This window comes from Symphalangus syndactylus, chromosome 2, assembly GCF_028878055.3.
Source record: "Symphalangus syndactylus isolate Jambi chromosome 2, NHGRI_mSymSyn1-v2.1_pri, whole genome shotgun sequence".
In the NCBI taxonomy this organism is placed as follows: Eukaryota; Metazoa; Chordata; class Mammalia; order Primates; family Hylobatidae; genus Symphalangus; species Symphalangus syndactylus.
The window spans coordinates 105,739,244-105,766,776 of NC_072424.2; the positions used below are offsets into that span (position 1 = coordinate 105,739,244).

At 32.5% G+C, this 27,533-nt stretch overlaps 1 protein-coding gene across 11 annotated transcripts in view; it reads right to left on the reverse strand.

Annotated features, from left to right (window-relative positions):
• PTPRK (protein tyrosine phosphatase receptor type K) overlaps positions 1-27,533 on the reverse strand; it is a 560,116-nt gene that overhangs the window by 16,175 nt on the left and 516,408 nt on the right. For 2 of the 11 annotated variants that reach the window (XM_055263595.2, XM_055263586.2), the window contains exons 15-26: positions 27,462-27,503; positions 25,432-25,461; positions 20,163-20,323; positions 18,269-18,304; positions 13,789-13,973; positions 11,974-12,061; positions 10,473-10,549; positions 10,260-10,277; positions 7,662-7,698; positions 6,290-6,387; positions 5,761-5,877; positions 732-886 (exon numbers count right to left, since the gene is read on the reverse strand). In XM_055263595.2, coding sequence (XP_055119570.1) covers positions 732-886; positions 5,761-5,877; positions 6,290-6,387; positions 7,662-7,698; positions 10,260-10,277; positions 10,473-10,549; positions 11,974-12,061; positions 13,789-13,973; positions 18,269-18,304; positions 20,163-20,323; positions 25,432-25,461; positions 27,462-27,503 — 1,044 coding nt within the window. Of the gene's footprint in view, positions 1-731; positions 887-5,760; positions 5,878-6,289; positions 6,388-7,661; positions 7,699-10,259; positions 10,278-10,472; positions 10,550-11,973; positions 12,062-13,788; positions 13,974-14,528; positions 15,396-16,266; positions 16,279-18,268; positions 18,305-20,162; positions 20,324-25,431; positions 25,462-27,461; positions 27,504-27,533 lie in introns of those variants that run through there. The other 9 variants (XM_055263639.2, XM_055263629.2, XM_063621231.1 and 6 more) reach the window with 8 other exon arrangements.

Consider the following 27,533-nt stretch of genomic DNA (forward strand, 5'->3'; position numbering starts at 1 on the left):
AAATGCTTAGGTACAACCTATTATGTAGCTTGGAGGGAAGAGCGTATGAGAATGGTGTGCAGCATCATTTAGGAAATGCTTTTCAGATTCAGTACTTATTTTTCTGGTCACACCTCAAAATGAGGCCATGTAATTTGCTTTTAGTATCCTAAATGCTTGTTTTAGAGAAGTTTCTAATTAGAAGGAAGTCTGGATATAATGCTTGTGTTTTTTGGCATATATTTGCTGAATGTCACTGATGCAGTTTTCAAGGTTCTCTAATGTGAAGTCTCTAAAAAATTTTTTTAAATAGCTGTTTTGCAGCACAAATCCTTGCAATTTAGGCCATTTAGTAACTCTGTATGTCTGAAATTTAGTTTTAAAGCTGGAATTCTATTGGGAATTTTCTAGATTGGCAAGAAATGTCTATTTCAACCTAGCATTCTATACAATACGGGATTTGCAAAAGTGATAAAAACAAAACACAGATGTTGCCACTAAAAGGCAGAGTTTCTATACTTTTAATGGTGGATAACACTACACACATTAGGATGAATGTATGCATTTCTTAAGTTCCTGTTTTATAGACTACTTATAGCCAACTTTTATTTTATTGCTGTTTTACTTTATCTATAATACAAGCAAGCTGGAACTTTGTAAGCACACATTAGTTTTTGTGCTCATAAGCCTTGTCTTGATACTCTAAAAAAAGCTGATTACATACAGTCAACACCATTTGGACCACCACTTACCTGCAATGTACAACGATGGGGCCGGCACTGGGAGGGTTGGATAACTTGACTCGCCGGATAAAGGAAAGCAGTCCTGTAGCATGGTAGGGCACTCCATGGTCAGGCCAGCCCGTGAAATGGAACTGTTTAACTTCACGGATTTCATTGTATCCCCTCTGTGCAAAGATGGAAAGAAATGTTTTCAAAAGCCATTTTAATGGCCAAAATAAAGCCATTAAACACAATTATGGGTACAGACCCAACTGACAATGATAACAATAAAACCTTTACCAAAGACTATGCCTTTTCTTAAAAAAAAAAAATAAATAAATAAAATGAAGGCCTAACATGGACTAGGAGCTTACCTTTATTGTCAGACAACTGCCAAAGAAAGAAAATTATAAGTTCTTGCTCAGTTCTAAAAGTCTGGGTAAATTTTATTTACTTTGACAGCTTGTTTCTTGCTGGGAGTGACAACACATTAAATTATTAGGGGAAAAGAAGGAAATGGGAAAGCTAAAATGCTGCCCTATTGACCCAATGCATTGAGTTCTCAAGTAGTGTATAAAAGCAACTTTCCAGCTTCTCACCCCACAAAGAGATTTTAATGCCTTGCTTAATCATGTTGAAAATGGTTTTGAAGCATAGCATGTAGAGATTTTCCAGGACAATGCTGCTCTAGATTGGCTTGTGAAAATATACAGGCAGCTAAACTGTTCTTTGGGCAAACTATTTTTCTTAGCTCTGTGAAATAATTCAGCACAGTATTATTTATAGTAACAAAAATACAAAATGAAAGAAGTGAAGCATCTGCTGTTGTGCTGCTCTTCTATTGGGTTAATTTAAGAGAACCCTATAAACGCACATTTCAAAGCTTTTTCCTTCCTTTCTTTAGAAGAAGTCTGTAGATTGAGGTAGCACAGCTTGGAAGGTATAGATGAAATATTGCAGAATTTATTTTTAAGAACTCACATTTGTAGCAAAAGGAAAAAAATCCCACTATAATCTATATAATTCAAATTCTACTGTGAACTATCTGTGAACTCTCAATCTCACTTGTTCAATCAGAAGAGGTAGACACATTACATGAAATAAACAAAATTGAGAAAAACAGTTTATCTTTAGATTCAGTCTTATACAGACCAATACCACCAAAACCTTGGAAGTTGTGATCATTTCTTAAAGGTTTTCTTAATTCCAATTCCAATTCCTAGCACAATACCCTACACAAAGCAGGGATCAATAAATAATTCTAACAATCACAATGATAAGCATCACCATGGAATCACCCCAGTGGAAAATCACCTTTTGCTACTTTTCAACTCTAGTGAGGAAGGTCAAAAATTGTTTCAAGGCCTGATTTTAGGTAATTACTTTACTCCTTCTATATTAATTCTTTTATTAGAGTTGCTGAATACGCCTTGCTCCCTTTATCTTTCTATTACATGTATAGGATTTGCTCTTTTTAGTACATTTTCATATGTCAGCACCTATTCCCTGGATTTTTTTAAACATTTTTCTGAATGATTTTCAAATACATGGTTAAAAAAACAACCCCCACCCCCAATTTTCTTGTTTTAAATAACAAGAAAAAAAATCCAATGACTTTCCAAATAGGATTGTATTAAATCCATACAGTGATATTAATATCAAGTACTCCCATATTCTGGAACATGGTGCATGTCTCCACTCATTCACATATTATGTGTATCCATAAGTATACTTTTGTGTTTTTATTCAATCAGGAACTATATCATTCTTATTAAATATATTCTGAGATATTTTGGCACTTCGTATTTTTAAAGATTATTTAGTAATATTTTCTTATTTCTGTTTATCACTAATATAAAGAAAAGCTATAACTTATGAATATTTATGCAGATTTAGTTATTTAAATAAATGTTTATACATCCCATTTAAAAATATTACCCATACTTTTCTTGGTATAAATCCTTTAATCTGAAAATAATTTGTCTTTTCTAGTAGTTACACAGTTTATTCCTCTTGCTGCCTTATTTCATTTGCTAAAACTTACAAAAATGTTTAAATATTAGTGAAACTGATTATCCACATAACATTCCTGATTGTAGAAGCAGTAATATAATCTTTATACTAGTTTTTAATGATAAATGAATAGTCTTTAGTTCTTCATTCCTTAACATGGCTGCTACTAAGTATTGTTGAATCACCTTTATCATGTTTAGGATGCCTCTTAATTTCCCTAATTAGAGTATTACTATAAATATTTTGAAAATAAAATTAAATGCATTAAGCTATTAATAAAGTCATACAGTTTTGGTACTTTAATGTACTGACATAATGAAATATCCTGTTAGATTTCCCACTACAGTTGAAATATTCCTGCATTCTTAGGGAAAAAATAATAGGTCATGTAGTGATATTTTCTTAATTCACTATTAGATCCAAATTTTCAATATTTTATTTTGAATTTTTTCATGTTCTTGAATGAAATTGGTCTGCAATATGTGTGTGCATGGGGAAGAGAGGAAGAGAGAGAAGGAAGAGATCATGAAAGAGGGAATGAGAGCTCCAGAGAATGCTATCTTTATCTGATTCTGTTATCATCATACTAAGCTTTTTTTTTTTTTTTTGAGACCCTGTCTCCCTCTGTCGCCCAGGCTGGAGTGCAGTGGCGCCATCTTGGCTCACTGCAACCTCTGCCTTCTGGGCTCAAATGATTCTCTCGCCTCAGCCTTCCAAGTACATTATGCTAACTTTTAAAACATAGACATTAGCTATTCCTTAAAGTATAAAGGAACTTTAACTTTAAAACCATAGTGCAATTTTAATGATAAAGTTTAACAATCATTCTATTTTTTTCTACCATCTATTCATGCTTCTAACTCTTCGTGACCTAATTTTTGAGAATTAGCATTTGCCAGAAAATCCGTGTCCTAGACTAAAAGTTATATTTTTAAGTTTATACATAATATTTTCTATAGCTTTTCTAATAGCAAGTATAATGGCTATGTCCCTCTGTGTTTCCTAATATTGTATATTTTGTTTTCATTGTACCTCATTTAGAATTAATAGTGGTTTAATTACTTTATTGATCTTTTCAATAAACAAGCTTTTTCTTTTTTCTCGTTTGTTTCCTTTTTATATTTAATTTTTCCTTTGTTCTAGTCTACTTTTTCTGATTTTCCAATGTTAGAATTTTTCACATGATTTCAGAGCACATTTCAAAACAGAAATCACTTGTGAGTATAAATTTTTCTTATAGAATAATGAGGTAAATTTTGATGTAAAACTGTTGGTCTATACAATATAATCTTAGTTTTGAGGAAATCTATTCAGCAGAGGATTTGGTGACTTCTAATAGGCTAATTTCTGGGGTCATTGGTCAGCGGTTTGTTACCGCTTTCTATTGGATTTTGGCAATATCTCAACTTTTTGTTATGTATTCAGGTTTTCCTTATTACTAAGTTCATCATTGATTTTTACAAGACTTGTATGAACTTAAGAGACTGCATATTCCACATTTCCCTTTTAATAATATGAGCTAGTTATTCATTAAATCAAGCTTAATGGTTCTTTCTGAAATCTCCCATATCAATTGCTTATTTTATTCTACTTGATTTGTCTAAGAAATTTTCATACATATTTTACAGTTATAATAATCATGATTATTTTGTTCTGTATAATGCTATTTTCAACTTAATATTTTGCCTAGTTTTTTCATGTTGGTAGGATAACTCACAAATATTTTTATAAAATACTATTCAATTATTTATTGTTGGAGATGTATGGTTATCTATAAGTTTTTAATACTATAAATGAAGTCATTGTATTTTAAATAAATTCCTTAGGAAAGATTCATGAAAGTTAACTTCTCAAAGGACAAAAATATTTTAAAGCTCTGGAGATATACTGTTTTACTGATTTAAAGAAGGTTTTTAGCGATTTAACTATGATCAGTAATGTATAGAAATATGTTTCAACATACTCTAACAATCAATGAGGATTATTCTTTTTTAAAGTTCTTGCTGATTTGAAAGGACAAAATGGTATATAAGTACACTAGGTTAAACATTTTTAATAGGCATGTTAACAATTGTGTTTCTTCAGAGATTCTAGTGTTTTTTTTTTTTTCTTCTACTGGTATTAACATTATAAATTAAGGACATTAATAAATAATCGCAAGGTTCTTTTGTGTGTATGTAACTTTGATATTTTTTGTGCCACAGGTAATTTCACAATTTTGTGTGGTCAAATCTACCAAGCTTTACCACAAAACGTATTTCACTGTTACTATATTCCACTTTAGTCTACGACACCAGCCACCTTACATTATTCTTTGCAATGTAACACTTGGAGTGATCCTTTTAAAAATAAAATTCAGACCATGTTATCCCTGGGCTCACAAACCCTACAATGGCAGCCTAACTCAATTTTAGTATGAACTAAAATCATCATGGCCTACAAGGCACCACTTATCCAATTTTGTGATTTCTCTGCCTTCATTTTGTATTTCTTTCCCCTTCACTTAGGGATCTCTGCACATCTTGGCCTGCTGACTATCTGGCATTCTAACAGCTTTACACATGCCTCCAGGCTTCTGAAATGACTCTCCCCTCTGTCAGAAACATTATTGCCCTGGACATAACCCGTCACTCCCTCACTTACTTCAGGTCTCTACTCATTACTTTCTCAACAATGAGTTTTTCTTTGATCATCCTTTCAGAATTGTAAACCATTTCTTCCCCTGCCTCAATAATATTCCCTACTTCCTTCCCCAACATTATTTTTCTCTATAGCACTTGTCATGATGTATGATATATTAGTTGATTTATTTATTTTTATTGCTGTCTTAATTCAATCGGCTATAAGATCCACACGAGGAGATTTTAACATGTGTCCCAGGTTTAGAAACATGTCTGGCACATAGTAAACTCTCAAATAAACATTTGTGGAATGAATACATGAATGAATGGATTTTATAGCATCATCAAAACAGAACTTGACAAAGGTTTTAAGAGAAAAAGCAGTTTTGATATAACTTTTTAAAATAGAATTTTAGAGTACTTACCCTTTCCAGGGTGAATGTCCTAACTACATATTCAGCAAGTGGTTCCATTTCTACACAAGTTACTTTGAAGTCACCATAAACTTCAGTATCATCAGGCCAATATTTATAGCATTTAACCTAAGTGACAAAAAGAATATATAGACAGACCTGAATATATAATACTAATTAGCCAAGGTGATTTAATTCCAGCAATAACTCTTTAGGTCACAATTAAAACTCAGTTTAAAAATCTATAAATGAGAAAAAAAAATCTATTATACAATAAACAGAGTTTATATAGTCTCACAAAAAATATACAAGCCTGATAATGCAGTTAGATTCTAGTACAAAATTAAAGCTTATTTTGTTACTCAATGAGAAATCAAATAATTTTTCAGCCATTCAAGGTCTACTTAGAAGTACTCAGTTAAAATGCTGTGCTTATAATTTTTTTTAAACAATCGGATGATATTCTATTTTGAGTGTCTTATATGTTGCTTCTCAACTATATTCATTTTTATGACAAAAAAATTCTTTTTCTTCCTCTTACCCGGCCAACCTCAACTAAATTTGTAACCATCACAATGCAAGCAGATTGTTCTTGCCAAATCATCCTCCAGAAATCATATACTGTTTCATGAACGGGACCTACGAAGAAATTAATTTGAATATTATGTTATCAAAGGAATTTTGTAGTTAGTAAGAAGTTTAGCTAAGATAAGAAGCAGGGTAAACTAAGTAATTCCAAAAAAGGTCTAACACAAAATGTCACTGAAAATACTTAAATTCAGTGCACATCTAAATTCCCACAATAGGCAAAAACACAGGCATATATATAATTTTTTTTTTTTTTTTCAATTTGCCCTCTACACTTCCCAATTTAGAAGAAACTATCACTAGTTTCTTGGGTATTTTATATTTGTCATTAAGTCACTTTAATGTGTCTTCAAATATATGTAAAACATAGAACTCTTATGCCACCATCAACCAGACAGCATATATTACCAATTAAATAAGTGCCCACTATTTATAAATAGTGCATGTTTAGGGATCAATAAAAACATATCCTTACACGTAAGGGCATATCCTAATCTTATCATAATATCTCCAAATGCAAAAGCATGTGCTGGGCTATTCTCTACTGCATACCATAAAACTGAATATTGTTCACCACTATGGTTGATCTTTCTAACTTTAAAGAGTATACAGCTGAATTCAATTACTCCAAAGGTATGTGAAAACACAGAAAAATGACCCCTGTCAAAAGAGTAAACCTAGCTTTTGTTTTACTTTCTTTTACATAAAAAAGATGTACAGGTTTCTCTTCTGAGGGCCAGTAGTCAATTTAGAGAGATAACTACAGATGCTTTTTTGTTGTCGTTGTTATTTGGATACTTTCACTCCCCAGTGTACCACTATAACAAGATCTCTCTACTTTCTTATTATTTTCCATGAAGAATTAACTTGACTAAGTTCCATCTCTTTGTTTTGTTTCAGTCTTGACTTGTCAAAACATTGCTCAGTATAACAACTCATTATAACGATATTGGTCTTGGGTGCTATTAACAAACTTGCTGCAAGAAGACAGGCCTCTGACATGAGACTTCTTTTTCCTTTCCTCAAAAATGAGTAATTCCTCTGGCTGGCACTATTGACTAGTGCTCTGACCTATCTGTATAACAAGGATCAAATCCTAATAACCACTACCAGCTTTTCTTTTACTTTTAATTAAAAGTAAATCAAGCTTAAATTTATAGAAGCTTTACGCACACAATAAATTTGTACTATACAAATGAGTAAGGAGCAGTGTTAATCAGAAGGGCTGATTTTTCTGTTACTAAGACAAAAAAAAATAAAAACCACCATATAGATGAATAAGCAAGTTTGTTTTTTCTATAACATTTAACAAGGCAAAGTTTTACCTTGGGTTGCAATGTAATGACTTGGTCTCTGGTAGCCCTAAAATAAGAGAACAAATTAGTTATCATTTTACATCAATATCAGAAATAAATGAATGAAGGCATAAAAAGATGAAGACAACCACCTGTTAAGATTAAGTTATAATAAAAAGTCCAGAAATGAGTAGTGAACACATAGTTCACTTCTCAAACCTACGTTATCTGAAAGGTAAACATAAAACAAAAATGAAGTATTTTAAAGGCTCTGATTAGAATATATAGTATAATTAATTTTTGTTTGCCATGGAATAACCTCATAGATTTTGTTTGGTTTCACTAAAATGTTTATGCCTTCATGTTAATGTTTAGTCATTCATTCCTGGTAAAATAGTGTTTAAAAATATTAATTCTCATTTTATCATCCAAAAGTACAACACACTGCATTACAAATGGACGAGGACATATTAGAACCATAAAAAAAATAACAGAACATTCCAATGTTAGAGCTGGACAATGCATGTGTGCATCCAATCAAAGTCCTGCTGAGATTTTTAGAGAATATTCCTGTTCTATAATACATTCAGGGATATGCAAAAACTATTTTGTGCGTGCTCACAATGTTAATTTACACACACATAATTATAGATACACACATATATATATATGGAAAAGAAGAGTTTTTAAAAATGCATCTTATCTTGAGTAAAAATTTAGTATTTTTTTTTTCAGTGTGCTAAAAGTTCTGTTGAGGAGGAATAGATTTTTAGTTGCTCTCAATTGGTTTGAATAACAGCAGAGCATAAGTTGTAAAAATGTTGATGATACGATCCTAAGTTCTGAATTTGTTGCATATTTACCAATGAGCCTTAGTAAAAGTCTATGGTACAATTTGTCCACATACTGGTGTGGGCAACTCAATACACATATAAGTACATGTGAACTGAGATCTCCAACCTAAAATTTAATAGCATGAGTATTACACTGTTGCAAATTTGGAAGATTTCAAATTTTTAATATACCACATTGTTTTATAGAAAATAGCACAATGTTTTATGGAAACATTTTTTTCCAAGCTTTATAAGTATTTCATTTCCACTTCTTAAAAAAAATACCAATTGCAGAAGTATGTACTTATATCTTTTACATATAATGAACTAATGGGAGAGGGAAAATTATGAAATTGTCTAGAAATAGACCAAAATACACTGGGGTCTTAACAGAAAGACTGGATAACGAGTCTTATTTAAAATACAGTTCTACCACATGAACCATGAAATAGTTTTATAACAAGGCTCCAGTGTACATATCCTGGCAGAAAACCCAGGTTAAACTAAATAGGTAAGAACAATTACAAATTTGTCATAGAACTGTTGATCTTTTTATTCTAAAAATTAGACCATTAGCTTAGTTTTACATAATGATGTTTGATAAATTTATATAATGAATAAGAGTAAGATTATGATTAGAAATTGAACCCACATACTCATATACTATGCTTTATAAAACATATTAGTTCAACTAAATACATAATTACAATTCATAACTCTAAAATGTGAACTTAATAAATGTGACGAAAATTATTTTCTATTTATGGAAATTATAAAATGTTGGGTCCTAGATTTCATATCTTTTATGTCTATAAAAGTATACATATGCTGCAATACTTAATACCTCCACCTTTTGTCTTATAATTATACATATTATGAATCAATTTAATTACAGCACACCTAGATTTTAATTGTAAAAAAAATAGTTGGAGTTTAATGAGTGCTAAATATGTGCTAGGCATTGGGCAAAATGCTCAACATGCATTACTTCATTGAATTCTCACAGCAAAGTGATGAGATTAGTACTATTATTATTATCCCCACTGCAAAGATAAGGAAACTGAGATACAGGAGAGAAGTAACATTCCCAAGATCTCCAGGGTGATTATGAACCAGGTGGTATCACAAAGAGCCTGTCCTCCTTATAGGTAATGTAATATATTGCCCTTTAAGAGTATATTATATTTTGTTTGATAATTACTTCCTTTAAATAAAGAATTTCCATGTAGATATGTATGTAATCAAAATTTAACAGTGAAATATATGATCAAAGCAAACTTTTTCATTTCTGTGATTCGATATATATGTGTGATAAGTGTATTTTACAATTGAAATTTAGTAATTATTTTGCCTGAGTAATTTTATTACTTTAAAAGCCAATACAACACATCACAAAATAGTCTCCCTACTCATTTTAACGTCAGAAGTCAAATGTAAAAAGTAAAATTTCAGTAACACTAATACACATCATACTATCCAGCTTCTCACATATGCTTAGGGAAGGGTAAGAATAAAAGCCAGAAACAGAAATCATCAACAAATAAAACTCGAGTACATAATAAACTGTCAAAGCTAAAAGTGGTCCTGTTTTTCTACACAAGAAAAGGGAAGGAGGTAAAATAGATCTTTACGCATGTGAAAGAATTACAAAAAAACGAACAGAGATATATTGTATGAAGCTAATTAGGTGAAGCATGCAGAAATAACTAGTAGTAAGAGAGCATTAGTAGTAACTGTAATTAAGAATGTTTGTATTTATAATAGGGTGCTGTTATTTACATATAGTGGTACTTACATCCCTGTACAGCCAAATCTACAGCCCAAACCAAAGTCAGGTGTGAAAGAAAGCACAACAACGTCAGTAAGTACTAGGACGCAGAACAAGGAAAAGTGTACAGTTTGTACTTTTATATTTTAAAAAGCTAGCAATCACTTTATAGGTAATAAGCAAAAAGGTTCATATATATAAGCCAATAAAGTAGACATACTTAACTATAGAAATACTTACGTCAATATAGTTGGCATTAATATAATCTGAGGAAGGATCATCCTCTACGGGTTGCAAAATTACTCTGGAGTGATCATCTAAAATTTTTAAATAATAAATATAAGCTGTTAAATTTTCCCCCTGTTCTGAGGCAATGTCATTGGTAGAGACTAAAAAATTCAGTGGTTGCCCATAGTCTGTCCATAGTATACTACTACCAAATCAGTCCTTTGAAGAAATATAAGAATGTTAGTGAGCCTTGCTATTACACTTACAATATTGTGTGACTTAAGTTTCACTGACTTGAACCTTCATAGTTAGTGTTTAGGAGACATGAAATTGTCTGGTAAGTAATCATTTGAGTCATAGAATTGTCTACATAACTGAACTAGACGTAACTTCTAATTTTGCTTTTTCGTCATGACTTTAAATGGGCTGGATCCTTTTCTTCTGCACTTTACAGCAAATAAGCCACAGAATTAAAAAGTGAATTTTGAATTCCCGCTCTCAGTTTCTTAATCCCTGAGAATCAAGGTTAGATTTTGAGCTATTCATAAGATACTTTAAAATAATTTAAATTCAGAATAGAGTGGTCTAGGTAAATCAGCAGCTAGTTACAAGTTAAACTATCTGCTACTTTCTTTACTGATCCTTTGGTTTTGTCTGATAATGACTTATTATCCCGTGTATATCTTGAGGACGTACTCAGGAGGAAGTCCCTAATGATAAATAATATCGAACAACTGGATTTTAGACAGTGGCTCCAAGTAAGAATTAAAGGCATGTGGAAAGAATAACACCCCAATTTTGAATATGTTTGATGGGAGTGTTAAAACAATTTATAACTGAAAAGATCTTACTTTTTCATTATCCTGATAGTCTTAGCTGTTCAGTAACACCCCATGCATTTATGTAGAAACATGAAATCAAACAGCAAGTTATCTCCACAGGGTGAAATGGCTGAGTCAATTTAATTAATGAGGATGATGATAATTTCAGAATCACTGCTAATAGCCAATGTTTTTTTTTTAATATATTTTTTTAAATTATAATTATACTTTAAGTTTTAGGGTACATGTGCACAATGTGCAGGTTTGTTGTTTTTTGAGACGGAGTCTTGCTTTGTCGCCCAGGCTGGAGTGCTGTAACACAGTCTCTGCTCACTGCTACCTCCACCTCCCGGGTTCAAGCAATTCAATTCTTTTTCCTTAGCATCTTGATTAGCCAGGATTACAGGTGCGTGCCACCAAGCCAGCTAATTTTTGTATTTTTAGTAGAAATAGGGTTTTGCCATGTTGGCCAGGCTGGTTTCAACCTCCTGACCTCAGGTGATCCGCCTGCCTTGGCCTCCCACAGTGCTGGGATTACATGTGTGAGCCCCCAAGCCTGATTGTAAATGCCGTTTTAATATTAAATAGATTACTTCATAAACAGACACACCATTCTCTGGGATTTTTCTTAAAGTTTAGAACCATATAAGCATATAATATTTACATTCACCAAGAACTGTATAGGAACTTACATGCTATAATGTTTCCATATCGGTTTTTTGCTCTATTTTGATCTTTTTTAGCTACATCCCAAGATGCTGACTGTCCTTCAAAAAAGCTCTGGGAAAACAAAATGAATAAGCAGACTGAATTTAATTCCTTTTTAAAAATCAGGTTTATCTGTTCTGAAGCCCCAAATAGTAAAAACCACTTTCTCAGAGAGGAAAGGAGTCCTACAGCAGTAACCAAGTTTCATTCTCAGACCTCAAAGCCGCTTTGTTGGATTCATACTTGTTCATCTTAAATTGGATTCAGGTCAAATTAAAGACAAAAAAATAACTTTAGAGAAAAAAAATGGACCTTGAAAGTATTTTAAATTTAAGATCACTATAACGGAGGTAGAAGTAGAAAAGTATCATTCTTTTCAAAACGTATTGAACGATAATGCATCAAAACTGCAAAAAAACTTTTAATGAGTATCTTTCAAATGTGCATAATTAGCATTTATAACAGTAGAAAGAAAACCTGCTTCCCTCCACAATTATTCATTAAATTGTGTGCAATACATGACATTTGAGTTTCTTTGAAGATCATGAAAAAGAGTGAGTCTTTACAACAAGGGACCATAAAAAAATTAAAATAGAGTCCCCTTCTTCAAGAATCTGGGAACAGATGAATTTGTTGACTAGTTTAATTACTATATGCAGCAATTTAAAACGGGTGTAAATTTCATTTTGCAAAAGAACTTAAACTTTGCTCAACACAGGAAATGGGGTCTTCAAAGAGCCAGTGGTCTTTGAAGGAAGGTACACAGGAATACACATGAAATGAACAAAAAGAACCAGCTCTGGCAGAATAGTCTAATTCCTTGTACTTATTTTGTTACCACGGCATGGTGTTTCTGGCATATATCTAAAATCAACTTTCAAAATTCAGAGATAATTAACACGCCTAATTTAAGGTATACAAGTAATCCATAGATAAAATATGGAGTTTAAAAGATTCTTCATGAAATTGGATGTATTTTGGATGGTCTTTTCAAAGCAAAATATTACTTGGATTCTTTCACTTTAAATGTGTGCGTACTGTGATGTGTTCATGGGTAGTGGACTGGCTTCCTTCCATGCCCCAGATTGGTATTTCTCAGTAAGTGAAGGGTGGCAAAGGAACTATTTCCCTTTTGCTACATTATGTTTGTTTGGAATGTTTGGTTTTAAATCATTGCCTTTGTGAGATAAGTCCTGGTATTTTGGTTTGAGTAGGAAGGGGAAATAAGGTTGGAAGAAAAATTTCCCACTGTCTTCTTTTGGCTTCTCAGTGTTGTTTACTAGATTTGCAGTGCTCTATTTTTTTCTCAGCCACCCTCAACCAATAATCCATAAAATTAAACTGAGAGTGGCAAGTAGTACATTTAGAGCACAAAGCTTCATCTGATTTCTCAATCATAAGGTCAACAAAAAAAGGGGCAGAGAAGTACCTGCTACTTGATTCATTCAAATGATAGAATCTGTAATGGAACAATGGGACCCAAAGTGTATTGCTACTTGATTTTTTCATGGGGAGATACACAAAGTGTTTTTTAATACCATGGTAAAACAAATTATGGAATCCAACATTAAAGATTCTTGTAATAAATTTAGACTCAGATATATCTCTGGGAAGTTCTTTTTTCCCCATTCCCTTCCCATTCCCATGTACACACACTTGGTTGTACACTCATAAACACTAGATTAGAGAGCCTACAGAGCAATCCCCTCCTTGTTGTGTTAAAGAGAGGGAAAAATGTTAAATTCCACTGAGTATCATAGTTCAAAATCAGATTCAATACAGTATCGAAACTTATTCACCTCATATTCCTCTTTGAACCCATAGCTGTCTGATGTCTTCATGAGATTAATGTGCTGCAGTAAATCCGCTACCCTGATGGCTGGATGCAGCTGTCCTGTCTGGTAAGGGGATTCTGTCCCCTCACAGAGGTAGCGAGGTACGTCTAGAAGGCGACTGGACTCTGCTGTAGCACTGTGGTTCTCATCTGGCATTTTTCAGATTTCAGAAGATTAAAAAACAGACAAAGTTATCTGGTTTAATATATGTATCTATGCAATGAAGATTTTAAGACCTTAAGATCTTTCTGATAACAAGAGGAATTCTGGGAAAGAAATATACAGTATAGGCCTAGGCAGTATCCCCAAAGACAAAGCTCAAGGTTTCAGGTGAGAGTATATTATGTGTGTATCAGCAAGACAACAGATGCTGTGAGATGCAGGGAGACATCTGATAGACCTTTTAAAAGCTTAAGTGGGAAATTTTGCTGAGTTGTTTTTCTTGCATCTGCAGTCATAGCAGTATAGAGTGGGACCAGAGGACCCAGCTGTCAAGTGGAGGTGTTTTCATGGTCTATTAAGTTGACCACACTCCTTTCCACCCATATCCCAACCTCCCTCAGAGATACCTGATCTATGTGACCCATCCCCAAAGGGCTGCTCTTCTTGTTCTTGTGGCCCTATTCTCTGGGGCTTTTTACCACAACACAGTCTGCACTGGGAAACATGGGCATTCCACATGATCACCCCCTGATGTCACTCTGTCTGCTAGCCAGACTACATGTGCATTTATATTCAACCTCTGCCACCTTGACTTATTACTATTATTGTTTTTATTGCAAATGTATTTTGAGTCTCCTGGCCATGCTGCGAGAGAAATCAGGGTGTGCTTCTGGAGCAAAATGTGGGTTCCTCCCCTGGAAGTCTTTTCTGGCCCCTCCAGGTTGAGTTACAAAGCTCCTTCTTTATGTTCCCATGACCTCTTATTCATTTTTACATGTCATTTCACTTGCTCTATATTTTAATCATTTATTTACTTGGCTATTTTCCTCACTAAATTCCAAACACAGAGTACAGAGACAGAATATTTTTCTTTCTTTTCCTAGTGCCTGATGCATAACAGTCACTCAATAAATATTCCAATGAATGAATTAAAAAGTCAACTGAATCCCTGACCACCCACAATTAAGCGTAAGTCCCTTCCCAATTGTCTTATTAGCTTAAAAAGAAAACAAACTTTAAATTCTTTTTCTGTCATAAGAAGGAGGAAAAGAACAAGAACATTTTTGCCTATGAAGAATAAACAGTATTTTAATGACCGAAGTACTAAACATTACAACGAGAAGCATGCTCATATTTATCACATTTAAACTTACCACTTAAAAAAAAAAAACATGTTTTAAGGGGTGTTACTTTGAAAAGCATTACACCATCATACTCATTAACAGAAGAGAAAATACAGTCTTAGGGGAACTTTTTATTTAATGATAATGCATACTGTAGAGAACGATATTTAATTAACAGTTAAACATATTTGAAGTGCTAGTACATTTGCCTGTTCTATCACCAACTCTACAAATAGGATATGGCAAAAAATGAATTGTTGTCCCCATGATAAACATTTTTTCTTCCTGGAGAAGGGAGAAAAAAAAAAAAGAACCCTACAATCAGATTTGTGTGCCTCTGTAATTTAGCTTGATTGCATTTATCTTTACTCCCTCTTATTAAGCTGAATGCTATTTTTTTGCATTCATTCCTAAAAATACCACATTGAATCAAAAAATCCCTGATAAATTCTGTTGTGACCTAACCACTCAAGTGAATTCATGTCTTTTACTCAGATTTTGCCCACCCCTCTACACAAAAACATTGGCTAGCAAACATGATTCATGAGAGTTTCCTGTTCTCACTATAAGACCAAAGTCAATGGATCTACTTCTACTAAAATATTACAATCAACAGACCGACATAAAGAACAAATACATCTCCCCAGAAAAATTAAATTCAGAAGCAATTGATCTGGGCACTGCCACAGAATATACAGTTAAGGATGAGAAGTAAAGAGAACAGATAATGTCAGAGAGACAAAATGCAATCACTCAAGCTGGAAGAAGGTAGCCAGGGCTCAGTGGAGCAGCCCCAGAGCTCACTTTTACCTGCTGGAGTAGCAGAATATTTACAATTGAAAAAGGCTCAGTGAGAAACACAGAATTCACCCATATTCCAAATCTTACAGACGATTGTGTCCTAATATAAAATAGACAGTGCCTTTTGTTTTGCATTAAGCTTTAATACAGTAGTACAATGAGCAGTAAGGTCTTTAAAATAATCACATATGCATTATTAATCTCAATACATTTCCACCTCATTAAACCACCTAATAATGTGACTAGTAGTGAGGGTACATGTACTAATCATTATCCTAATTATACATTTAAGAATAATAACTTGAAATACATCCTTGATTGAAAGGTTTTCTAGAGTTCTTTGCAATACACTTACCTGTTATAGGAACTTAAACCCAATGAAGCAGTAAAACACAAAAACCAAAAATACGAATCAATATGAAAAGTTTCTAAATCAGTAAGTATTAGCATTTAATAAATCAGTAAGTATTTTTTAAATCAGTAAGTATTAGCATTAAGCAATATTTGAAGTGATTTCAGAAACTGCATTATAAATACAAAAACGATTGGATGCAAAACTCTGAAGACCACAATCCTAAGAATGATGAAAAATACAACAAATCATTTCTACATCAAATATGATTAATGAGATATTTAGCTTTTAAAGAATGACAATATGTTTCTAAAACCAGCTTGACTTTCAAAATTAAATAAAATGTGTAATGAATGTTTATATAACTAGACTTTATGACTCTACTGTGTTAAATCTAGCTTTCCTTAAACATGAATATCCTTTTTCACAGGGAAAATTACTATGATAATTATTACAGTTTATAAAACTCATACACATCATCTAATTTTCTCTTTATAATAAAACTCCGTGAAAAAGGTATGGTAGGAATTATTATACTGTTTTACAGATGGGAAAACAAAGATGTAAGGTATTTTTATGAGTTCATATTGTAAATCCACAGGAGGACTGAGACTTGGACTTTACATATGTGTAAAAAATTATTGTAACGAAACTTTTAACATTTAGGCAACTAATTTTTTTCCAATTAGTTATCAATATTTTAATTGAAATTTATTTATTAACTTTATACTGACAGCATTCTACAGTGCTTAGCAGAAGATGACATTTTCAGAGGCATCTGATGTCTCCTTAATGATCCCCAGTGATCATGATTTATGGCTCCTCCCTGTGTGATCAGACCACTCCCTGGGGCAAGTCCCCAGTTCACTTCCTAACCATTATTGGTGGACATTAAAGGGAGACTGCAAGTAGAGATGAAGAACATTGACTTTTCAGATTATTTTAGAATATATAATTATAATTTTAAATATTTATTTTAGTAAATAAGAGATATATTTTACATAACTGAGTTAGTTGTGTTGTTCCAAAATATTTTAAAAATGCAATTGAACATTGATTGTATGTATAACAAAAATACAAGCATAAAATATAAGTTAAAGCTTTATGTTCACAAGAAATATTAAATATAAATAACAAACGTGACATTTGGGAATTTACAAGATATATTTATTTGATAATTTCCATATTTCTTTGGTTAAAGCTTAACTAGAAACACTGGTAAAATTGATATGGAACCTGTGAACATACAGGCAAGCTGATTACTAATCATTGGTGTATAATTAGTCAAGGAATAGGGTACAAAGTGAAATGAAACCCATTCCATTCTTAAGTATACAGGTAGGTTTAAAAATTAATATAATTTTACATCTGTAAAAGCCTTGTCATTAGCAATGGCATTGTCTTAGATGTTATATAGTGGTAACCCAAGTAGCTTGTTCTAAATTTCTTGAAAGATAACACTACTTATCAGGTAAGGTTCATGTAGAATGTCAAACCCCACATCAAGATTTTAGCAACTTTACCTACATTAAAACATTCTTAATAAAGACAAAAGCTAAAGCAAATGCACATAATCTTAATGTTCACTTGTAAATTTCTTTTGTGGTTATAAATTAGGGGGATTTAGAAACATCCCTTTCCATTAGGTAGACTTTTACATATAAACTAGTTATTCAGGCAACACTGCACCCTGAGATGTATGCATTTGGCTTCATTCTACTAATTTTGACACATTAATATTAGTCAGACATTCAGGGCCATTGTACTTTTGCTCCAAATCTAACAACCAAGAATTGAAGAATACATTAAATAGCATGCCTTGCTAATTTGAAATCCACTAGATCTGATATTGGGTTGAACACAGTTGCTCTCTTTGATAATACCATGTCTATCTATTTTCAAAATCAAGCTGCCTCCTGCACTGTAAATAATCTCTATGTGGGCAAACCCATGCAAGGAGGTGTGATCCATGCAATGAAAAGATGATAAAGATTTAGGGCCTCACCTAACACAGCGGTCGGTACAAGTGGATCATTGGGCACTGCAGGAAAACAAAGCTCATGAAGGAATATATTGCTCTAAAATTGTTTTTTAAAATCTTTTTTCTTTAAAATAGATTTATGCTTTCTTAAGAAATATAATTATTAAACTTTCTCAGATTACTGTATTCTGCAAATGTAAAATTTTCTCTCTCAACTTGGGTTATGTCTAAACATCAAGAGAGGTGTATCTATAATTATAGTTCAGAACTCTGTTTAATTTAAGAAGCCAGAAGATTCAACTTGACATTAAAAAAATTAAGAAAAAAAAACCCATGTATCTTAGATCTATCAAGTGTAAGGTATTTAAAGAAATAATTATCTCATATTCATTCCAAATAATTTTTTTTTCAGTTATCTGTGGGAAATAGATTTAATCCTTTCTCTAAGTTCATAAGTGGATATTTATAGTTACACTGCCGAATTCAAACTTTCAAATAAGGTCCTAACATAGGCAATAGATAGACAAGTTTGGGAGGCATGAATGCTTTGAAACCCTTAATTGATTAAATATTAAATTAAGTAGTTAAAGAGATGATACATCTTTATTTTCCGCAAAACTTACTTTCAACAGTAATAGTATTTTATGTTTTTCTCCATCATTTATCTATAGTGAAATAAAAATAAAATAGATCTGAAAGGCCCTGTCATGATTATAACTAAATTCCAAAATGACTCATGTATAGCATTCCTAACTACTAATTTGGTATACATATATACATAGAAAATTATGGGCTTCATTTTAGATCCAATAGTTACTGAAAAATTTCTCCAAGCTGAACAATTCAGAAAAAAACTTCCCTCTCAGAAAAGACATATAAGCATACAACCTACAAATACTTTGTTTTCAATCTTACTATTACATATGTTCATAGTTTCTACAGGAGATAATACTTATATTGTTTCTTTGCTTATACCCATGTTTTCCAAACCGGGGTGAGCATATCTCTGGGATCTGAGCCAAATGCCATAAGACCCAAGTTATACAAGGCCAGTATACTCAAGAGATATACCTGATTTGCCTGCCTCAAGCATCAGTTTTACTTGAGGATTTGAAGAAACAAAGTTAGGCAATTTCACTTAAATTTAATTAACTTAAACAGATGCACTATAGAACAGAATATAACATTCCTATGAAATTTGAAAATAAACAGTAATATTGATTCTGGGGTAATTATTAAAATCATCTGCTTTTAAATGGTACTTTAGTGGAAATATTTGAAAAGCCTTGCCTTCATAGACCAACATTAGGAATTTTCAAGACAGATGGATGGATGAATTTCACTATTCCTTGCAAATCCCCCAATTCAAGTATACTTTTGGACTTCACACCAGATACTTAAAAGCATGTAGACTAATGTTTCCCTGAGTTGAGTTTTTGGTATTGCAATTCTCCAGGAGTCTACAATATACACTTTAATGGAATGATTTTACCTATGTCAGTAATTCCCAGAAAGAATTACTGTTTCCTCTTATAGCAAAAGAGACTTTCATCTTACACAAAGGAAGATGCAAATGGAAAAAGAATTATAAATTCTGACATGAACTAACTTTTTGTAGGCAATCGTGTATTTCCACTTGAAGCAATGACATGTGCTATAGACTAAGTGGTATATGTTTGGAATATCCCTTGTGATACAGTAATAAAATTCACAGAGTTTGAAGTTAAACTAAATCTAGTATCAATCCTGATGAGAATCCTTCTTGTAAATTCCATAATATCCTCCATCTCTTTCTCTTCTTTCTAGCTGCTTCTCCCCTCACTTTCCTACTCTCTCTCATTATTCAAAAGGTAACGTGTAGAATTCAAAGTGAATTGAGTCGTAACATCATTTATTAAAATTTTAATGAAAAACTTACATCTTGGACTAAAGTTATGTTGGTCCATGAAGGTGATGGAAAGAGGATCTTCTGCATGCAGAGTGCTCTGATCAGCATAACTTCGATCCATTGCATTCACCATGTGAGTCATCTCCTGCCGGGTATTCCCCATGGCATCTTTGCGTTTTTTAGCAAGTTTGCTGCCAAGGCAAATACAAAAGGGAATCCTTAGTGTTTGAGGCTTGCAGGAGGGTTAACACCAGCAATAAGTAGTTCAGGTGAGCCCAAGGATAATGTTACGAACATGGTTTAGAAACCCCAAGCACTGGTCACAATTTCAGGAATTAAGTTTGACATTCAAACAATTATATTTGTTCCTTGCTATAAAAGTATTTTGTCAGATGCATATTTCAATATTCAAGCTGTCAACCCAAATCTCTCATCATTTCCTGTTCCCTTAAATATCATAAAATATAATTGTATTTATTAAAAGCAAAATAAATACCTCCTTACTAGAGTAATTCAATAAATATTCAAGCTAAAGCCAAGTTTTTATATTCCTCCTGGGTAATTAATTCTTTTGATCAACTTTTAGTTCCTTTTAGAAATAACATGACTAACTTTTCAAGTCTGTTTTACTGTAGCCACCAAATTAAAACAGACAAAGACATGTCCCATTCTTCATTCTCTGTGCTATTATTAAGTAAAAATGCAATGTGTAGCATTAACATATTTAGCAATATATTTATAACATTAACCAGAAGCTAATTTGAGGACTTTTAGAATAAGCCACTGCTAGAAAATTTCAAGTACACATGAATATATGGGATTAAATCATATACTGTGTAAGAAAAGTACTGAGAAAAGTTTTAAAATATGGTATGGAAAGACATGAAAATCATCATCTTGGAATATTCACATGGTCAAATATTAAAAATGTGTTTTCTAATTAGAACCACATGGCATACTATCAACTAACTACAGCAATGCTTTATAAATGCAGAAAGGCATATGATTTAAGGGATTGGCTATTAACAGCATTAGAATTATGAACTACTCAAATATTGGCATGTTTATCTTACATATCATGGATGTAAAATATATTTTAGTTCTTTGTGAATGTTACACATGAAACATCCAAGAAAAAGGGCTATTAAAGGCACATAAAATATTTAAATCACACTAACAAGAAAATCTATATATAAATAAAGGCCCTCTAAAAGCCTGTAATAGGCAAATTATGTTACTAAGTTTATGGCAGCAATTTATATTGCCTTGGAAATATTCTTTAGTTGTTTTAAGAACACCATTCCTCCACTAGATTATAAGCTAAGCCATTCTCTTTTGATCCTTATTAATATCCAAACCAGAGTAAATGTACTACAAATACTACAAAGGCTCATTTAAAAGATTGAGTTTATGTATAAAGGCTTTTCCTTTACAACCTTAATCTAGCAGTTGGAGGACTGCTCCAGTGTAGGATATTTTTTCTCTGAGAATTACAGTACTTGGCCTCAGGGCGGTACATACACAACACACACGACACATGTACACAGCAGATCTGACACTATGTTGTTTAAGATGGTCGGTCATAAGCTAAGATTCGAGGATAGAGATGGCTATTTTAGAAATAATAAATAATGATAATCACAGAATCACAGTATTAGTAATAAGAAAACAATGACAAAGTGTAACAAGAACTATTACCACCACCAACATAACTACCACTACACCATCACCACCATCATTTATTAGCATCATTTGTGCTATACATTCAAAGAGCTATTAATCTTTTTCTAGGCTTGAGGGTAAAAATCCTTTATGAATATGTAGGTTTCAGACAGGTAATATAAATGAGTGCTGCTGTCAGTGGCAAGATACCATAAGGAAGGGTAATGGCTATGAAGAACTGGAAAGCAGTTTAGGGGCAACTTGCCTAAGTGACTACTGGCATTTGATCCCAGTGTTGAACTTTTTTCTGGCTTAATTTTTTTTTTTTTTTTTTTTAAAGACAAGCCACGAATCTGATTGATGTTAATTTTCTTGATTTTTTCAAGTGTTTTTATTTTTTGAAACAGTGTATGGGCCACATGAAACATCATAAGGTCACATTTAGCCTATGGACTTTCACTTTCCAAACTTCTCACTAGGCCATCATACAAGCTGTTTGTTCTTTAACCTGCAACATTTTTTTGCCTGTAATATCTGGCTAAAATCTATCTGTTCTGTCTCATTGTAATAGACACTTCATCAGGGAGGCTTTATATGACTGACTCCAAAGCAACCTTTCTCAAGTTAGGCTAGGTATTTTCTATACTACCACATTCTTCCCCTGTAATGAGTGTTATTGATTGATAGGTGCAAATATCTTTCAATTGTTTTCCCCACTATGTGCTCCACAAAGAGAAGGATAATCTGCACAGCCTTGGCACTTGATGCAGTGTCTGGCACATAGCAGGTTTCAATAAATACTTGTTGAATAGATGAATTAGGCCTGTTATATACTTGGCACTTTTCATTTGTTAACTCAATTCTCAGATCAGTCTGCTGAAAAAGGCACAAGGATTCTAATTGTATAGATAAGTTCAATGAGGCTCAGGGGAGTTAAATAACTTGCTCAAGGTTATTTACCTAATAAGCAATGAAGAATGACCTGGTTCTAAAGGCTAAGCTCTTACACTATATGTGGTTGCTTACACTTTTTAAATTGACACATTTCAAAGTGGCACTACTTACTCTAGTAGTTGAACACTAGTTAATATACACCAGTATTTACTCTAGCAGTTGAACACTAGTCGTTATAAATTTCGGCAAAATATATAGAATAAATATTTTGCCATTTGTAAATTTTAAAACAGCAAAAATTGCTTTAGGAAATAACTTTCAATCTTTGTTTCTGGGATAAGAAGAATAAATTCGTTTCTCAAAAAATATGAGAGACTGAATTGAATAAAAATAGCACAAACTGAAATTTGGATTCAGAACAATGTTAAAATTTTGAAGATGAGCAGTTCAAAGCCAATAGAAAAGAAAAATTTAAACCCTGAGGGTTTACTTTAAAATATGTGTAATTTATATGTAGTTCATGATTGGAGAAAAAAAAAGAAGTAATGAATTTGTCAAATGCATGACAGGTTAAAATTTTCATGCAATGAAGGACTTTAACTTTGCAGATTCACAAACCTAGATTAGTTGACAAATTATGGGGAAATATGACCTTTGTTAATATCTGCCAGCTATGAATTATCAGCTTGGTTTTTATACCTCAATCCTCACAACAACCCTGTGAGGTAGGCTTTCATTGAAGTGCTTCTAAAACAAAGAAAAATTGACATCAGTGTTAAGTGTTTTGATCAAAAACAGATAGTTACTATGACAATGCCAATGAATATTAGCTCAAAGATCACATCTGGTTTTCTTTTAAGCTCTTCTGTAATTTATATCTATTTCTATTTTTAAAACCGGGGACTGTTGTGGGGTTGGGGGAGGGGGGAGGGACAGCATTAGGAGATATACCTAATCCTAAATGACGAGTTAATGGGTGCAGGAAATCAACGTGGCACATGGATACATATGTAACAAACCTGCACATTGTGCACATGTACCCTAAAACCTAAAGTATAATAAAAAAAAACAAACCAAAAAAACCCCTCTAATCCAGATAAGCATCACTAGGTATGGTTAAGCAGCCTTTAAAAGCATATCTCTGTGATAATCTCTGTAGTTATGATTAAAATTACCAGTAGCCCTATGTACTATAATAATATTAGTATAACCTGTTACATTGTCTGGAACACAGAAATGTTGTCTATCCACCAAAAACGGGAATCCCATTTTAACATCAGAGCTACATCAATGGTTAATGTTAAGCTTATTGACAGTCTCATAATTAAATACTTAGTGATTCCAGTATGTTTGATGCTTTGCCTCCTCCTGAGCAACTAGCATACATAATGTGCACTTCAGAACAGTTAAGCAATTTATTTTGCAACTACTTTGAGTTTGACAGATGTGCAAATGACTTTCATTATCAAAGCAGCCAACAGCACAAACTTCTGCAGGTGGATGTATGGGTGGGCCATAAAGGGGGAAAGTGCTCCATCATTGTATGAAATGGTACAGTTGATTATCTCTGGCTTCATCAAACATAATTTAACAAGGATATTATGATCCATCACAATAAGTTAGGAGCACTGTTAGTGTACAGCTGCTTGGTTTAGCAGATTTTAGGAAGCAAAACGTTTATAATATTTAAAATGTTGGCAGAATTGTGTTATAGTCATGGAAAATGGAGACTCTTATAAAGGTTTTGTTGTAAAGCTAGCTTGAATTTACCTAGTGATTTAAATGCTGTGGGATATGTGCCCCAAACATACTTAATTTCAATCTTTAAACCTTCAGAGGTGGTGGATCAAATACTGGTCAAGCAAAGTCCAAGAATGCTTTGCTGTAATGTTCCTTTGATTTGGATGAAAAACTACTCTGGCATAGAAGGTGATAAGCTGAAAAAATGACTCAGGAAATAGAATGGACCATCAGGAACATACCATGCTTGAGTTTCGGAAGAGTTACAGACTCTGGAAGAGAAAAGGAGCATGTGATGCCTATATCTGTTCCTAGTTGATGAAGGTTTTCTTGGCCGTAGTTTTAGAAAACATTTGTCCTACTTAAGTTACAATAAACTCATTTTTTCCTCTAAAAAGAATTTTTATTTCTTCGTTGCTGCAACACCATGATTTTTCTACTTTTTTTTCTTTAACAAAAGCACAATGATTGCCTTAATGGCCGGACCAAAGATGTTCTGAAGTTATAACCCATCCTGGATTCCTAGAAATACGGAGAAAGATGTTATCACATGCAGACCTGAACTAATTTGCATCCTATAAAGGCATTTTGAGTGTTCCATAAATACACCACTTGTCTCATTTTGTCAGACATAAGGATGCTACACAAAGATAGTGATCTGTGAGTTACAACCACTATCTCTTCTTTACCAGATGAATGAAGTGCCATATTGCTAAGATAAGGTACAGGTTTAACTTTAGTAAATAAATTATGTTTTTGGCTCTAGACTAAAGCTACTTATGGAAAATTATAACTAAATTAAAAGTAGCTGGACATACAGAAATACAATATCCCTTTTTAAAAAGATTGGCAAAATAGGTAATAGATAAAGTTTAAGTTTTAGAGTCTGAAAAAACTTTTTTTTGAAATGTCACCAAAATTGCAAGCATTCCGTTTTGTTTTTGAAAAGGGATACTGCATCCTTAATACATGTAAAGTTGTACATCACCCATTTTCTACTTACAGGTAGTAGGAGTAAGAATAGTAGCTCCTCCTGGCAAGCAAATCACAGACAGTGGAAAAAGAGAAGCAATGGTGAATGAAAAGCGTGACTCTGTCACATTCAATAAAGCAGAAAAATGTGCGTTAAAAAATAAAATAAAATAAAATAAAATTCATGTTTTTTTTGCTTTGCATTTCAATTTGCTCATGCATTGTTAGTTTTTTTTTTTGCCATGCAATTAAACAGACAGATATGCAATATAAAAATAAAATTTAAAATACATAATTTGGAAAAAATAACATGCTGATATTTCTTATTGCCAAAAAATTGAAAAATTAAATGGATTGTGTATTTTCAACATGCAGTTAAGCATAATATCATCCATTACCATCTAAATATGACAGATGGAACAGCTGTACATAGAACTTGTGTACTATATAGATTATTTTTCTTTAGATACAAAACATAAAGATCTATTATGTTAATATATCATATATACAGAATAACACCTAAATTTCTACAAACAAGTTATCATATCTTAATGGTACATAGGTATATACATATGTTATGTGAATATACATATATACCATATACTATATATACACAAAGATACTTCTACAGTAGATGCATGTGAACATGATATCATACACAAACATTTACTGTATTGAAACATAATTTCAAATTTATGTTTGAGTTATTAATGTGTTCATGCTGTGCATGTAAAATATAATACACAACCAATGAAAAAATGGCATACATTTGGAAATAATTGAATAGCGATTAAATTAAAAAATGACATTGCGTTTTGAAAGATGCAATATCCCTTTTCTTAGCCTAAAAACTTACTTTATACATATCCTTAGCTGTAAAACTTTACTCAATTGAATTTCACACCATTCTTTTGCAAAACAACCAAAAAGACATGGAACTGTTTTCCACATAAGAAATGTATCTACATGTATTCATCCCAGTGAGGGATAAAGTCAAACTTAACAATTTCCCACTAAAATGTAGATAAGAGGCTAAAGTAATTTCCTTTTCCATTATTTTTATTATAAATTTATATATTAAAAGGGAAACATTTTATATTAATAGTTTTAAGCTATATTTGATGATAATATCCAATGCAATGCTGCTATATCTATACTTTTTTATATGTATGATAAACATACTTGTCATTAAAGCCTACATGGTACATGTGTGACACACGCTACATATGAGTAAAAGTCATTACAAAATTGCTTTGGTAAGTAAGAAATTCAAGTAATGTAGATCTAAATACTATATATTAGAAGGTAACATATCTAAATAATGAAACCTGATCTATCTATAAAAGTGCAGCTTTTCCTGGATATAAAGGTGATGGTGAGGAACAGAAGCAAAAGCCCTAGCATACTTTCTATCAAAAGACAACCAAAGCACAATTATGAAAGCTCAAATGTTAAATATTTTAATAGAGAGGCTCATTAACTTAACCATTTAATATATGAACCAGAAAATCAAGTTGTCATACTGCACAATTTTAGAGAGCTGTCAGAGCATTTTACCTTCCCCCAAAATCTTGCTTAGTGATGGTTTTAGCATACTTTAGGAAGTTAATTATTCAATTTTTTTATTATTGCTAAATCAGAGGCCTGGATAGCGAGAGTTATCAAGACAAATGAATGTTTTCAAATAAATAACAAATAAAACTGAATAGTTTAGCCCAATTCTAGCTGAATGAGGACATAATCAGAAGCCACTTTCATGTTTATATCCAATCTGAAGTGACCAGAACATTGTGAAGCAATGTTTAGTTAACTTTACTCTCTAAACTGTTTACTTAAGTCTCCAAATACAAATTTAAACTAAACAGAGACATAACGTCTGAAGGTTACATTTGGTGATTTTTATTGATCTTTACTGGCAAATTTTTATTGCTAAAATACTTAAAACTTTTGCCTCACATATGATGTATTTTCCAACCACAGAGGGAGACAACAGCAAGAGAAAGCACTATTTGGGGAAAGCACGTATGTAGCTAATTTAACACAAAACACTATAATGCATACCTAATGTTTCTAATGCAGATGTGTCTTCTCCAACATATATATCTCCAGGGGATAATCGTAAAGAGGCAATAT